The following is a 15,697-nucleotide window of genomic DNA, read 5'->3' as shown; positions in this document are numbered from 1 at the left end:
CGGGTCAGGGGCTGCGGGCTTCGTCGCGCGGCTCCGTCCCTGGCCCGCCGCCTCCCTCTGCAGGTGCGGCGGCTGGTTCGTATCGCCTCCCCACCCGCCCCCGTTCCCGTTTCTGTGTCTCTTGGTGTCTTTTTTTTCCCCTCCCTTTTTCTCTGAGTATTTGTCCTCCCAGCTCGACCCTCACCCCTCTGAGACTCTGGCTGGCCCCGTTTTTTAAGTCTCCGCCCTCCCTCTGGGTCGCTGTGCTGTTATTCTCTGAATCTGTCTCCCTCTTTCTGAGTCTTTGCCCCTCTTCTAAGCCTCAGTATCATTTCCCCCGACCATGTCTCAGTGCCCCACCCCAGTGTCTTTCTCTTGGGCTCTGTACCTTTTTGATTTGCCTCTCTGGGCCTGTCCCCCTCTCCCTGGGTGTGGGTCTCTGTGCCCTCCAGATCTCTGATCCTCGTCTGTGTCTCTGTCCTACAGTGCCCCCCCCAGTCCTTGTTCGCTCTCTCTCTGGGTCTCTGCCCCCTCACATTTGTTCTCTGACGTCTTCGCTCTCTGTCTCTTTCCCCCCCATCTCTCCCGCCCTCACTGCCTTGTCTCTTTCTGTCCCCTCTACGGGTCTCTATTCCTCCCCTGTCTCTTTCACCTCCTTCTGAGTCTCTGTCCCCCTCTTTCTGGGTCTCTGTCGCACTTCTTTGGGACACTCACTGTCCCGCTGTCCTTCAGTCTGTCCCTGTCTCTGGATCGCTGTCCCTTTCAGGCTCCCCCTCCCGTCACCCCCTCGAATCCCCTATCCTGGCCAGGACTCCAGGCTGCGTCACTGCAGAGTTGCAGAAGTAGGGCCTGTCCTGCGGACCAAGGAGGTCGTTTTCCCTCACCCCCCAGACCCTGGACTTCCCACTGCCTCTGATCCAGTACTCTCAGGCAGCCTTCAAGCCCCGGATGGGACCAAGGAGGGCAGAGAAAAGACATTCGGGCTTCCTACTCTTCTCTGCCCGGAATTCTGGTGTATCCTCGGGCAGAAGCAGTGAATCCTGAGGTGAGGGACTGGGCTTGGGTTGAGGGAGGCTTCTGGGCAAGTCCGGGTAGAGGCTGGAGCAGGAGTTAGGTAGGACTAGGGGCAGGGAGGAGGTTAGGGTGAGGATCGAAGTCAGCCATCCTCTCTTACGCACCCACCCCCTTTCTTTTCTGCTTTTGGCAGCAGCCAAGCACGGGATCAGGTTACAAAATCAGCATTTTCGCAGAGGTCAGAAGGTGTGGGAGAAGGTGCGGGCTAGGGGAGGGGGGTTGGATAGGGGAGAATAAGGGATGAGATACGAGATTAGAGACCGTGGGCGGCGGGAGGAGGCGTCCGGCAAGGAGTAACAGGATGATAGTCCAGACTCCATCAGGCGCTAGGAAATTGGATGCCGTCACTCCCTCACGGCTCTGCCCTGGCCTTCCCAGGGTATGTGGCGGATTTGTTAGCCTGGATTCTCCACCCATGCAGAGCTGAGAGTGGGCGATGCTTCTGGAGGCGTAATGGGGGCTGGGGTTACGGAACACCCAACCCTGCAAACAGCCCAGGGGAAGTAGACTCGATTTTGGCGACGGACACCAGGACGAGAGAGGCCAATGTCTGTCTGCGTCTTCAGATCCTTCCCACACCCTTCCTCCTTCCTAAATTCTTGAAAGCTCCAAACTCCCACCTCTGTCATCCTCGGCTCCCCCTCCTAACTCTCCCTCCCCCATTCCCCAAGGCCCTGGGATCGGGGTCTTCCCCTTCCCTTCTAAGATCTCGTTCCTCTGCTCCATTCCTGTCAGTTCCAAATCCAGGAAAGAGGGTCTCCCGGACACTAACGCTGAAAATGTGGGAACTCTGCCTACGATCTTTGGCCCTCCCCGATACCCTCCAAATACCTTGGCTCCCAAAGATCGTTATTGAGGGGGAATCTCTCCGCTGGAATCTTTGAGTCCCTGTCTGCCGAGTCCCCCGCCTCCAAAACTGAGATTTGGGCTGTCTTACCGCCCCCGGACCCTGAGCTTTCTCCCCCTCCCCTGTACTCACCCCAAGTCGAGGCGGGGCGGGGATGGGGGACTCCGGGGCTGGCGATGGGGGGAGGGGTGACCCGGCCCCGGCAGCTCTGGACAGCAAAAGGCTGCGGAGGGGGGAGTGACATCATCAGCGGAGGAGGGGCAGCACAGCTCCCCCCAAACCGGGGGCTTCAGGCCCCGCCTTCATGGCGGACCCAGGGGTCCCGGAATTTCAAGACACGAGAGGGACAGGAGATGAAGTCTGCGGGAACGACACCCCCTCTCCTTAGAACAAGGGATGGAAAATCCTTTACGATTTCAGCCACCCCCCCATACACACACACACTGCCACCTGTCGCTGCCGTCGCGACCTGTCGCCTCCCACGCATGTTGTGGCTGCGCCCGCCCCCGGCGACCAGAAAACATCGCCTGAACCACAACGCCCGTGATGCTCCGCGGTGTCGCGCGCCTCCCAGGAGAGGCAGAGTAGGCGAGGGGCTTCATGGGATTCGTAGTACGAGACCCCTCGCCCAGCGTGAGCCCTGGAGAAAAGGAGCGATGCCTTCCCCATTCCTTTCTTCAAGTCCAGAGAGCCGGATGCTAGTTTTTCTCTGCACAAATTAGGCGCTTAAATTAAAAAAAAAAAAAAAAAGAAGAAGCGGCCAAGGTAGTTTTAATGGAAACAGCGAATTTTCCCTAAGCGGCGGGTCTGGCCGCCGACCGGCGCGCATGCGCCTGCGTGGGCCACCCCCGTCAGCGCCTGGCTCCCCGAGAGCGAGCGCGCGCCAGCCCCACGCGGGCGCCTCCTGTCATGTTCCCGCGGTCGAAGACGGGCACGTAGCTGCGCAAGAAGACGTCGCCGAGGATCCAGAGGGGCCCTAAGGACGGAGGCATGTCCAAGGACCGGAAGCCGGACAAACAGACGCGGACACCACCCCGAGCAATCTGCAAGGCGACAAAACGGGCCACTGGCTGTGACGCCCGCCGAGCCCGCCCACTATCTCGGGGCACAAGGGATGTTTCTGCGGCCCCTTCTCCGTCCTTGGGAGGTCTCACCCCCGGCCCCACCCTCTCCAACCCAACCGGCCGCGTCACTCTGACGTCATTGCCGCGTCTGCCTACCTGGATGACGTAGTCTTGGGCCGTGAGGTTAAACCAGACTCCACCGAGGTTGAAGGAGACGGGGGGCAGCTCCGTGATTAGCGAGCACTGGATCAGGTACTGAGGGCGAAGAGGACCAGGTGGAGGCGCCGGTGCTCTGCGCCACCTGCCCGCGGGGGCCCGCGTTCCCCGCCACCCGGGGCAGCTGGGTGGTCAGAGCCTCGTGTGGTCAGGCCCCCGCCGCTTTCTCTAGCTTTCCCTTCCCTACTTTCACCTTATATAACTGTCGCTACGTACCCTGGATCCCCGTTGGATCAAACCGTCTTTTTCTATCTAATTGTACATCAAAAACTGGCGTCCCCGCTTTGGGACCCACAGGTGTATTTTCATTTGTCTTACGCCGTGTCTGAAATGTTTTAAAAATCAGTACCAACTGTACACCACGGTGGTACAGGCATCCGGTGGAGTCCGCTGCTGTGCAACCTTATAAAGTTGCTTGACCTCCCTGTGCCTCATTTTCCAAGCTGAAAATGTAGGTGATGATAATGCTTACCTGGTAGGGATGTGTGGGAGCTACCTTGGAGGAATGCCTGACGCGTAGTAAGTACTATTAGTATTTACAAACCAAGAGCTTTGAAATAACGTGTTCACGTTTCTCCAACAAACCAGAAAACCTGGCTTTCCCCACAGGCCAGTACCTGGCTGGAGCCAAGCAGCCGGGAGCTGCCTTTTTCAGATCAAAGGGGCTCGTGCTCTCCAGTTCGCCCCAATGCCCCACTCCCGAGTACCTAACAGTACAATATGAGCCCCACCAGACACCGGGTCCTCACCTCTCCCACCAGCAGGGAGATGCCCCCAATGGCTCTATGCAGGGCCCGGATCTCCTCGGAGGGTCCCGTGATGAGAGAGGTGCCTGTGTCCAGAATGGCAGCACAGCCGTGGGCACAAAGAGTCAGCCCTGTGCCCACCTGTACACTGTGCGGCAGAAGGGGGCAGTCATCAGAGCCAAGAGTCCAGGTCCCCGGTTCCCTTCCCCAAAATACGACGGAGCTCGGTCTCAGCCCATGCCCCCCAGGCCTAGGGGACCCGGCCCCTCACCGCTCCATGTGGATCTGCCAATAGGCGGGGACCGTGACCGGCACGTAGGTGAGTGGTGGGATGTAGTGTGTTGGGTCCGAGCCACCAAGAACCAGCTCTCCTCCATCAGCCTCTTCAGGGTCCCTGCAGAGACAGCGCCATCTGTCGCCGGAGTTTCCCCTGCCAGCCCCAGGAGTGGCCCAGTATGGGACTTATGCTGGTGGGGTGGTTTCCAGGTTCTAAATGGGGTACCGAGATGTAGGCAGGGCCTGGGTGTTGGGACTGGAAGCGAGGCAAGAAGCGAAGAGAAATGGGCTTTTCTTGGTGGCAGTTAGGATTTTAGGGCTTTGGGGTGGGGGGGTGAGACTTCCTGATTTGGCTGTGGAAAGGAGAACTTTTGGGGGGAGACTGAAGTAGAGCATTGGGGTTTCTGAATTGACTCTGGAAAGTGTGATCATGTAGAAGTGGGGGGGGGGCTTCCTGATGGGTGGATGGGGAGACTTCTAATTACATGTCTCGAAATCCAGAGGTGACAGATATCCTGAGTTGGGTGAGAGTGATTGGAAGAGGGTGCAGGACTTCTGGGGGGTGGGGGGAGCCCAGGATCCACCACGAGGCGGGCGGGACTTCCTGAGCAGGTTGGACATCAGAATAACTGGGCATAGGAATTTCTGCCTGGGGCGGGGCGGAGGGGTGGGGGATGGGCCTCTGGGAGGGAAGGTGGGCGCTTCCTGCAACCGGGTGAGACTTTCCCAGGATTAGGCCGCCCTTTCTAAAAAGTAAGAGTGACTGCGTGGATGAAAATATGGGTAACTCCTGACTTCTGCTGTACATTCTAAAATGGAATTCGGGCTTTTTTTATGGTAAAGAGGGGTTTTTTAATTGAGTGTTTCATTGGCTAGGGCACGGAATTTCCTGCTTGGGTTGGAAACATAGAGCATTTTAACTAACGATGAGTTTCTTTGGCGTATTCTCGAGGTGTTGCTTAGCGAGCGGGACTTCGGAATGGGGTTTAGGTGTTTTGTCGTGTTGGGTAGGTGAACCTCCTGTGTTGGGTGGGTGACTTCCTAACTGGACAGTAGCTCAGTGACGCAGGAAGGTAGGCCCTCCCGCATTACCTGGTGAGGTAGAAGGAGAAGACAGGCTTATCCAGGAGACCCTGAGCCACCAGCATATCCAGTGGGGGCCGAACTCCTTCCACGGCCAGAGCGGGAAAACCAAGGCCCAGTATCCCATCGAAGCGAGCGAAAATGAAGGTCAGGCTGGGTTCCCACAGAGCCTCCCCGAAAGTCACCGATGCACCCGTGATTCCCCCAATCTGGAGAAAGATTCAAACGGGGCAAATTACTTCTGGGAGGACAGTCCCTACGTGTTCCCTGAGAGCTCCCCAGCCAAGGCGTCAGACCCGGGCCACGACATCTGGAACCAGCTCCACCTACCTGGGAAGCCCCGCCTCCCCACTTAAGCCCCATTTCGTTGCCCTGGAGGCCCCGCCCCTCCGGCCCCCCCCCAGGGTCAAAGGTCACACACAGTCAGCTTGTCCTCGCTCAGGACGCCGCTTAGCCGCCCGGTTCCGTACTGAATGGCGAACTTGGTCCCATTGGGCTTGAAGGAACTAGAGGCTTTGGAGTCGAAGCGGTGGTGGAACCCTAGGTTGGAAGGTCAGGGGGCGGTTACCGGGGGTGCGGAGCCTCCCCCCGCGAGGCCGCGTCAGAGCGAAGGGCGCCTCAGCATCCCTGGGCAAGCCAAGACCCAGCCTCCCTCCATCCCCGGCTCAGCTCCGTCTCCCCATGAGCGCTCACAGCAGGGCAGGCTGAAGAAGTAGCATCTCTTGGACGGGACCCAGAGGTTGGAGGAGCCAGTGTCAAAGACGACAGAAAAGTTTTGGGGGGGCGTTCCCAGCCCGATTTCCCCATAATACTGGGCCTGATGGCAATAAAATAGGAGAGAGAAAATGAAGGACTCAGCTTGAGGGCGGGACCGTGGGGGCTGCGTGTGTGGGGAGGGGGGCCATGACTCACATTCATGAAGTTGGAGAGAGGCACAGAGATGAACTTTGGGTCCCCCATCCTGAGGGGCTCTTCCGGGTTCCCCCATCTCCTTAGCGGGTTCAGCGTCCTGCGTCCCGTGTAGACCCGGCGGAGAGGAATCCTGTGGGGAGGAGGACACCGACAGCTAGGTCGCCCTTCCCGGGGACCCTCCATCACAGACTTCACCAAATGGAATGTAATGACAAAGCAGACACCTCCGCGGCCCTACAAAAGTCATTACCAGAAACCCTGCAAAACACCTACCAAACCATGATGACACATTTCCCCTAAAACCTCCGCGAGAGCAAACCATCCCAAACAGACCCGCCCCCAAACCTTTCGATAAAACACATTCCGAATAACACACGTGCAGAGTTTTCCAAAGGCCCTGACATAAAACTGGCCTTTGCAAAAACTTCAATTCATGATATTGGAGACTATTTCCCCCACCTTGGGGGAAAAAAGTATAAGTGCCATACCTGCATTTCACTCTACACTAAAATACATTCCAGATATATGAATGACAATGTGACATGTGAAATTATAAGAGCCCTGGAAGGAAGTAAAATATTTAACTAACTCTCGAAAGAGGCAGCCTTTTCAAAGCATGACACCAAGATCAGAAATCATTGTGGGGGGTGGGGGGCGGCATGAGTGTGACTCTAAAATTTTAAACTTCCGAACTCCCCGCCCCCAGTACAGAACACGGTAAATAAAGTTAAAAGACAAAACGAAAACCTGGGGGAAATAATTACAAGTTGTATCTCAAAGAGTTACTAATATGCAAAGAGCTTCTACAAATAAATAAGAATAAGACAAATCCAGCACTGGGAGACAGTTCCCCACCGGTCTCTTGCAGTTCTGCAGAGGCACTGACTGCCTTTGTCCAGACTGTCTTGTCAAGGGTTTTGTTTAATGAAAGAGAGATACTGCCCCCCAACCCCGGGGCCAAAGGGTAGATGGGTTTATGATCCATTATAAAAGATTCAAGTTCCTTAAGCTCAGGGTTTCTCTCCTGTAATGCACCTCACTGCATGTGTAGCTATCACCTGGCCCTCCTCATTTCATCCTGTAGAAACTGGGGCTCAGAAAACTGTCACAAATGCTGATTTTCTGGCTACTTCTATTGCTGGGAGTAACGAACTGTCTTTCGTCTCTGACCTAGGCCTCTCGGGTCTTCTAATAGCCATGAAATTGTGGCAAGCTAACTTCACAGTTCTTGACATTCAGTAGGAAAATGGGCAAAGGACATAAGCAGGTAATTTGCAAAAGAGGTATAAACAGCTTCAAAACACATGGATAGATCATCACCCCAGAAGTCATCCACAAAATAAAATGACAGGAGTGAGAAACCCCTTTTCGCCCTGCAGATTGGCAAAGAACTATGGATACTGATCGTTGGCTAGGGGGAGTAGATTGATACAAACTTGCCAGAAGATGGTTTGGCGATATGTACCACGGGCCTTAAAATTGTACACAGTTTCAGTTCTCAGAGTTTCGGCGATAGGAGATCATGGCACAAGTATGCAAAGGTGTATTTATGAGAATGTGTCTAATTTTGAAAACTGAAGGCCACGCCCCATCCAGCATGGGGTACGGCTCCCTACTCTGCTGCAGAATACGTATAAAATGGCATCCATTTGGCCACCGAAAGGGAGAAAGGAACTCTTTATGTGAGTAGTTCTCAAACTTATGGCTTGGGACAGAATCACCTAGAGGAGGGGCGATGATAGACTTTTTTAAAATGGCTTTTCAGGCTGTCCGTCTCTGTTGCCACTCAATTCTGGCGAAGAGCGGAAGCAGCCATAGGCCACATGTTAGTGAATAAACATGGCTGCGTTTCATTCAACCGTATTCGCAAAAACAGGTGGCAGGCTGGATTCGGCCCTTGAGCGGAGCGTTTGCCAACCCCCGACCTAGAGAGCTAGTTAAAATTCATAACGCTTCGTTTCTGATGGAGTAGATCTGTGAGAGATTCTGATAATTTGCATTTCTAACCAGTTCCCCAAGTCACTGGGATGTTGAAAGTCCTCGGAGAGTCCCTTTTTGTATCGACTTGGCCATGACCTATTAGGTTCAAAAGTAGGTTATCGCCATAAAAAAAAATAAAATAAATAAATAAATAAATAACAGAAAGAAAAAGAAAAAAGCCGGCTAGCAAACGTCACGTGCAGCCTGTCCCTGCCTGTCGCCGCTCCTTGGAGCCCTGCTCCCTGCTCATGTCCCCGGCCCCTCCCCACGACCTGGTCTTTGAGAGCCTCCGGAATGCGAAGTGGGGAAAAGGGTTTCTGGAAGAGTGTCGCTTTTCCCGATCGGAGTTTCAGGGGGTGTGGAGAGGAGAGGGAGGGAGAGATTGGGGGGAGATGCAGGCCAGGTCGGGGGAGGTCCCCAAAACTGGACTTCTTGAGACCCAAACAGTTTGGAAGTCGTGACTCTAGGGGATTCTCGGTTTAAATGTCACAGACCTGTGTCTCCATTATCTGGTGTGTGTGGGGAGGGGGGAGGTCACATGGCTAGAGACCCCAGTACTAGCTCATCAGAGATCAAGGAGAGATCTGCAGAGTCCTCCCAAAGACATGGACCCAGAGAACGGAGAGGGGTCCCGGTCAAGGGTCTTGGGGCTGGAGGATCTTGGACTACAAGGGCGGTGGTCTTAGGAGATGTCAGGGTGGATCCTGGAGGGGTGAGAAGCCAGTTTGGTGATCCCGGACCCAAGAGATAGCAGTCATGGGCTCTGGGGCACGAAGTTTGGGAGTCACCCAAAGAAGGAGAGAGTCCGTCCCAGGTTTGGAGGTGGTGGGGGGTCCCCAGTACCGTATCAACGTGGTCCCACCGGGCTCCACGGTCAGCAACAGCAGCAGCAGCAGCAGCAGCGGTGGCAGAAACATCTCTGGGGACCCGGCTGTGGACCCAGGTGTCCAGAAGCTCAGTTTTCTTCCTCTTGAGACTCCGCCCCTGTTCACCGCCCACCTCCGGGTTTGGAGATGACCCGGGACCTGAAGTCTCTCGGTGGGCGACACCGGCGAAAGTGGGTGGTGTTTTTGGAGAGTTGCGTGGAGTGTTTTTAGAGGGTTGCAAAGGGTCACTCACTGTCACATCTCACTCCCAACTTCGGTGGTGGTGGTGGCGGTGGGGTCTCCTGTGCCCCCTGCCCGCATCCTTTAACTACTACCGCTTTTACTTAGGACTTTCACTTCACTTTTTTGAGACTCATTAACCACAAGGGTTTTCTTGGGCAAGAGAAGGGAGGGGCGGGCTGAGGGGAGGGAGAGAGGGTCGGACAAACGCCCTCTGTCCCATGGTAAGTGGGACTTTGAAAGTGTCAGGACCCCCTGACTCCTATTGTTTTGTTTGGAAGATACTCAAACACAAATAAAAAGAAGCCCACAGTCCCACCACCACTGGAAAAGCACAAAAAGAATTGGCAGTGTCTGTCTCTGGACCTGCCCGCCCTCTTCCTGGGTGAAGCTTCTCAAATATTAACGAGCATCAGAAAACCTAGTTATAGGGTAGCTTTTCGGCACCACCCTCAGAGACTTTGATTTCGAAGGCCTGGGGGAGAGGCCGAGAAACCACATTTTTCATTTCTCAACAGACTCGCTGATTATGGGGCAACAAGCGTTTCTGAGAAACTCTATTCAGTCTTTTTGATTTTCCAGCTTGGATTTACATATCAACATCAGCAGACACATTTTTTAAGTAAATAAAAACTGACTTTACTCATTGATCAGCAACTTTTTTTTCCCTTCACTTAACCATATACTTTGGACTTACAAAAAAAAAAAAAATTAGATGTGACTTCCATATAGTCAAATGCACACATCAAGTGCACGGTACTGTGGATTTATTTATTTTCCCTGACATATTATGATGAAGATTTTTCAAGCATATAGCAAAGTTGAAAGAATTAGGTAGTGAACCTGATGACCCACCACCTAGGTTCTGCAATTAACACATTTTTCTGGGTTTTCCCGTTACACAGCCATCCCTCTGTCTGTCTCTCTGTCCATCCAGCAACCCATCTGCTTTTACTGTCTGTATTTCGGATAAGTTGCAGACATCATATTTGTCACCTCCTAACCCGCGAGCACTTACGTCATCGCTTGATGGATTTTTACACACGTGAGAGAGAATATCCAGCTCCCCATAGGGCTCTCTGCTACTGTCAATGTTCCCCACAGGTAACGAACACCCTGATTTCTATGACCACACATTAGTTTTGCTGTTCTTGAATGTCACCTAAAATGGATCACGTGAATTCCCTTTTGGTGTCCAATGGTTATCACTCCATATTAGGTTTTTGTCTGTCTTTAAAAAATCAGAGCACACGGATTTACCTAATTCCTTTTTTTCTTAAACATCTAGTCATGAAAAATTTCAAACACACTGCAATATTGAAAGAATTTTACCACGAACACTCATGCCCACAACCCAAATTTTCTCATGAACATTTCGCTGTATCTGCATCATCACATTTCCACCCATCTCTCCATCTCTTTATCCCAGTGGTTCACAAACTGGGGAGCTCTTTTCTTTCCAGGGGACACTTAGCATTGTCTGGAGACACTTTTGTCTGTCGCAACTGGGCTGAGTGCTACTGGCATCTGGTGGACAGTGGCTAAGGAAGTTGTTAAACATTCTACAATGCGTAGACAGCCGCCCACAACATAGAATTACCCAACCCCAAATGTCAGTAGTGCCAAGCTTGAATCCTTCTCTGTCCATTCCTCCATGCATCTCATTTTCTTGATTTCCGATTAAATTGCAGACCTCAGCATCCTTCATCCCTTACACTTCAATACACCTTACTCTTTAAACAGCTACATAGTATCCAGAGTATAAATGTAACACTGTGTATCTTATGCCCTATGTGAGTTGTTCCCTCTTTTCAATATTATAAACAATGTTGAGGTAACGTCTGGACATGTATTTTTCTGTGTCTTTGCTCCATAATATCTCCATGTCAATGTCTAGAACTAAAATGGCTCCAGAAATGACCGAATATAAGTCATGGATCTTGACACACGTTACTTAGTTCCTCCCCAGAGAGGAACTAAGTGATGTCCTCTTCCAACGGTAGGGCCGTCGAAGCCCCGATGTCCCACAGCCTCACCAATGCTCCATGTCATCTGATGGGTAAAAGAGAAAAATGCTTTTTCGTCGTTGTTGAAATATTCGTTTCCCTGATGATTAATACCATTGAACATTTTTCTTTCTTTCTCTCTCTCTCTTTTTTGGTCATTTTTATTTCTTCCTTCAGGAATTTCTTTTATCTTTTGCATGCACACATACAAACACACGTAACCACACACACAGACGAACACACTTCGAGACTCTTTTAAAACTCAGATAGTACTACAAGACTTGTTTAAAAGAAGTCCTACGACACCCCTCTTCCCATTTTTCCCCTCCCAAGAGGCGACCACTTTCGTTTCTTACAGCTGATAATTTCAGCATTAACTCTGAGTCTCTGAGGAAAACATTCGTATTGCTACTTCTTGATTTATCAGTTTTAGACATTGTCTTCTGCTCTCCCACTGTGGAAAATAAGGATTTAACTCTCTTTCCCGCCTCTGCCCACACTTCTTACACACACTCTTCCCCTTTCCTTTTTAGTATAGTTATGTAATAATTTTAGTTAGATCACTGCTCAGCATTTATCATCACTTTTCATCAGGGAAATGCATATTAAAATCCCAGTGCAATACCACTACGCTCTCACCAGACTGGCTAACAGTGAAAAAAAAAAAAAGGAAAAAAAACTAACAGTGACAAGCGTTGGTGAGAATGTGGAGCACCTGGAACTCTGATACATTGCAGGTGAGACTATAAAATAGCATAATCGTTTTGGGAAAATGGCTAGCAATATGCGCTGAAGCTGAACATAGCATACCCTGTGACCTAGCGTTTTTGCTCATGGGTACACTCAAGAGAAATGAGTACTCCTGTCACCAAAAGATAATCGGAAGGCATTTCTAGCAGCATTATCCGTGACAACTCCAAACTGGGAACGACCTGTGTGTCTGGCAGGGTGAGAGTAGACACAGTGTGGTGCGTCGTCGTTCAATGGGTTCCTGACCAAGAATAAGGAGAAATGAATGGATCATTCACACGACCTGGGTGACTCGCACAGACATAACGATGGGTAAAGAACAGGGACTCGAAAGAGCCCACACTGCTCGCTGTGGACTGAACGCAGTGTCCTCCTCCGAGTCCACATGCTGAAGCCCAGTCCCCAGGGTGACGGCAGCTGGAGCTGGGCCCTTGGGAGCTGTCTGCCATCCCAGGATGGGAGCTCCTTCATCCCTTCTTCCGTGTGGGGGCGCAGTGTGAAGGCGCCCGGCTATTAACCAAGAAGCGGGCTTTCGCTGGACACCCAACCAGTCAGTGCCTTGAGCTTGGACTTTTCAGCTTCTAGAACCGTGATTTTTTTACAAGCCGCCCAACCTATGATATTTTGGAATAGCGGCCCAGACGGACTAAAATGCCCTATGGTCCCATTTTTATCAAATCCAAGAACAAGCAAAACGAGTCTCTGGTTGGAGAAGTCGGAACGGCGGCGGTCCTCGGGAGGGGCGTTGACAAGGAGGGGGCATGAGGGAGCATCAGGGGTGTTGGAGAGGTTCTCTACCTCAGTCTGAGGGGTTGGTTACCTGGGTGTGTACATCGGCAAAAAAAATCCATCAAGCTGCAGATTTAAGGTTTTACTTTTTACTTTGCATAAGTTTTACTACCAAAAAAAATTTTTTTTTTTTAAATATAAGGATGGTTGCCAGAAAAACAGGTCAGTGTTTACATTATTACAACTATATAAATGCTATTCCCATTCACAAGGATTGGAAAGACCTGGAGGAAAGCAGACTCGGGCGGGTGTATTAGTCAGCTAATGCTGTGTAACAAATGATCCCCCAAACTGAGCGGCTGAGGACAGAAATAATCACTTGTTGTCTTTTGCGATCTCTCTGGGTATAGAAAGCAGCTTGGCCATGAGCTTGTGGCCTATGGGGTTGCAGACGGGTGCCAGTGGAGATCGCCATCGTCCGAAGGCTTCGCTAAGGCGGGAGGATCTGCTTTTTAGGGTGGGAGCCCCAGCTCTTGAGTGTTGGTTGCTTTGGGGATGCTGTAGCAGGAAGGTCCTTCAGGTGGACCCCCAAGTTCCAGGAAGCAGCACCAGGAGGAAGTGTGGGCATTCAGTGAAGTGAAATCCTGAAAAACACAAAGGTTCGAGCCTCGTGCAAATAAGGAGGCAGGAGGGAGGCGGAAGTATCGCGAGAGGGAAAGTTTCGAGTAGGGAGACGAGAAGGGAGTCGGTTCCTATTCCAGATGGTCCAGGCATGGCCGTGGGAAGGGCAGCGGGGCGCGTGCGCCCCTCTGCGGGTGGGCGGGAAGTGTCCCCGGGATCAGCATAGGGCAGTTTCCTTCTCATTGCTTCTGTTTTTTTTTTTTTTTTTTTTTTTAGCAAAAGAAGTGAGAACGAAGAGTGGGAGGGGTGCCGCAGATTGAGGGAGAAACTGAGGAAATGATTTCTTAGAGACCGGAGGAGAAAAGTGCGCATCGGTTCTGAGGGCGCACTCAAGGCGTGCGGTCACACGGCGGACACACGCGTGCGCACTCGCGAGCGCAGCTGGCCCAGGGGAGGCAGAGGGCGGCGTTTTAACCAGGGTGGGGGGTCGCCAGGCGGGTACTATCGCGGGAGAAAGACCAAGGACGTTTCGTGCTCAAGGACGCGATGATGACGGACGGTGGTCGGAGGTAGAGTCTATGCTCCTAAAGAAGGGACGACCCGGGAGGAGATGCAGGATAGGCCCAAGGGATGAGAGGTGCTGATGGCATCACAGAATCGAAAAGCCCCATGCGATTCGGTCCCGTTCCCTCTCTGACACCATCTCTTCCCCCTCCCCCGTGAGCGCTCCCGACGGGCCCATTGCCCTTCTTGCCGTTCCCCAAACACCCCAGACATACCCCCGCCTCGGGGCCTTTGCTGTTCTGTCTGTGCCATCTCCTCCAGGGCAGGGATCTTGGTCTGTTTCATCTGCCACCGTGTCTCCAGCACCCAGGAGAGCGCCTGGTATGTAGCACATGCTCGATAAATACTGTTAACAACCCAGCCTGAGCACCCGTCGCTCGGGGGGCCCTCCCTGACAAAGCAGACGGAGGGTCCGTTTCTCTACGGGAACTCTCGCCACAACTCCCCCTCCTCTGTCTCAACTGTTGGAATACTCAGTCTTCGACCCCTCATGATCTGCCCGCCTCGGATTCCGCGTCAAACAGTCCCAGCCCGCAAATTCCTAAATGGCCACACGGTGGTGCTGCGGGCCTAGTTTCCCAGCCAAGCCAAACTCGGCTTTTTTTTTTTTTTCTTTTAAGAGTCCTGGTTTATGACTTATTCAAGCTTTATGAACCATATTCCTAACAGCTAGAAATGTAAAGATGTCTGATTATTTTATTCCCAACTCAGTACAGGGACAATATTTTCCAATCGGCCCATTTTACATGAATTTTGATAATATAGTTACATTTCTTTTTCCACATAAATCTCAACGTAAATTTTCCAAAAGTCCTAAAAAATTAGTATACACTCTATAAAAATGGTTGATTCTACAACAACGGTTTTACATTGCCAATCATATTTGATGAGCTTCTCATAATGATGAAGAGTTAGTCTCTTAATTCAACTTAATTTCCTGCCATTCCCCAAGGTAGAAATTTTTTTCTGTTAATATTTAATTTTTAAACTTTACCACCCCAGTTTCTTGAGCTGAGGTCCTGGGACATCTCAGGCTTTTTCAAACCTCCCTGCTTTTGCCCCCTCAGTCTCCACTGCCTGGAATGCCCCTCCGGGAGAAGAGAAGCCAGAGAAATGCTTCTTTCCTGACTGTCCCCTGCCCAAGCAAGGTGGGGGAATGTCTCCTGAATACACTCAGCAAATAGGACCTGGATCATCCCTTTTTTGTCCCATAGTTGTGCATGACCAAGTTGACATCCAGCACCAGCTCGGGAGGCCCCGGGAGATAAGGCTCAGGCCTCACTGCTTTCTGGGTCTCCAGACTCACTCAGCACAATCTCACGACTGGATAAAGGATTACTGGATCTCTCAATCTACGCTTTTATTTAATCGCCCAGCAGCCTCATAAGAGAGGCCCTTACTTTCCCTCTCAGGGGCCTATTCTTTTTGCCCACGTTCTATTGGCCAGAATCCAGTCACGTGGGCGCACCTAGCTTCAAGGGAGGCTGGGAAATGTAGTCCACTTGTGTCACCCAGGTGGAGGGATATTTTTGTGAATGCTCAGCCAGTGTTGGACGGGTCTGACCCACAAGGCCTAATGATCGGACTGACCTCCCGCTATAATCTTATGTTGTACACACACACACACACACACACACACACACACACAACATGCTATACTGGAATCACATTTAACAAGGTAAGATGTCATGTCATGAGAGGCACTTGAAATCTGAAACACTTCTGACAACTCTACTCACATTTA

At 51.8% G+C, this 15,697-nt stretch overlaps 1 protein-coding gene and 1 long non-coding RNA gene across 5 annotated transcripts in view; one reads left to right on the top strand and one right to left on the bottom strand.

Annotated features, from left to right (window-relative positions):
• The window catches only part of LOC107195852, a 3,182-nt gene extending 1,118 nt beyond the window's left edge, over nt 1–2,064 (top strand). Inside the window, exons 3-4 of one of the 3 annotated variants that reach the window (XR_003046898.1) lie at nt 871–1,024; nt 1,432–2,064. This is a non-coding gene — a long non-coding RNA (uncharacterized LOC107195852). The remainder of the gene's footprint in view (nt 1–870; nt 1,025–1,431) is intronic. The other 2 variants (XR_001517126.2, XR_003046896.1) reach the window with 2 other exon arrangements.
• Nucleotides 2,065–2,080: 16 nt separating this feature from the next.
• Nucleotides 2,081–9,280, bottom strand: NAPSA (napsin A aspartic peptidase). 2 transcript variants are annotated; one of them, XM_006905105.3, is made up of 9 exons: nt 9,021–9,279; nt 6,198–6,327; nt 5,979–6,102; nt 5,707–5,825; nt 5,295–5,494; nt 4,198–4,320; nt 3,930–4,074; nt 3,121–3,219; nt 2,081–2,943 (listed from the first exon to the last, which is right to left on the bottom strand). In XM_006905105.3, exons 1-9 carry the CDS (start codon nt 9,092–9,094, stop codon nt 2,752–2,754), a joined length of 1,206 nt encoding a protein of 401 aa, XP_006905167.1. In that variant the 5' UTR covers nt 9,095–9,279; the 3' UTR covers nt 2,081–2,751. The 2 variants fall into 2 exon arrangements, with proteins under 2 accessions (XP_006905167.1, XP_024903965.1); XM_025048197.1 differs by having other exon boundaries at nt 2,081–3,219; nt 9,021–9,280.
• Between the last annotated feature and the right edge of the window lie 6,417 nt (nt 9,281–15,697).

This window comes from Pteropus alecto, unplaced genomic scaffold, assembly GCF_000325575.1.
Source record: "Pteropus alecto unplaced genomic scaffold, ASM32557v1 scaffold41, whole genome shotgun sequence".
In the NCBI taxonomy this organism is placed as follows: Eukaryota; Metazoa; Chordata; class Mammalia; order Chiroptera; family Pteropodidae; genus Pteropus; species Pteropus alecto.
Note: the sequence above shows the minus strand (reverse complement) of the source record. Positions and strands in the feature narration are given on the sequence as shown.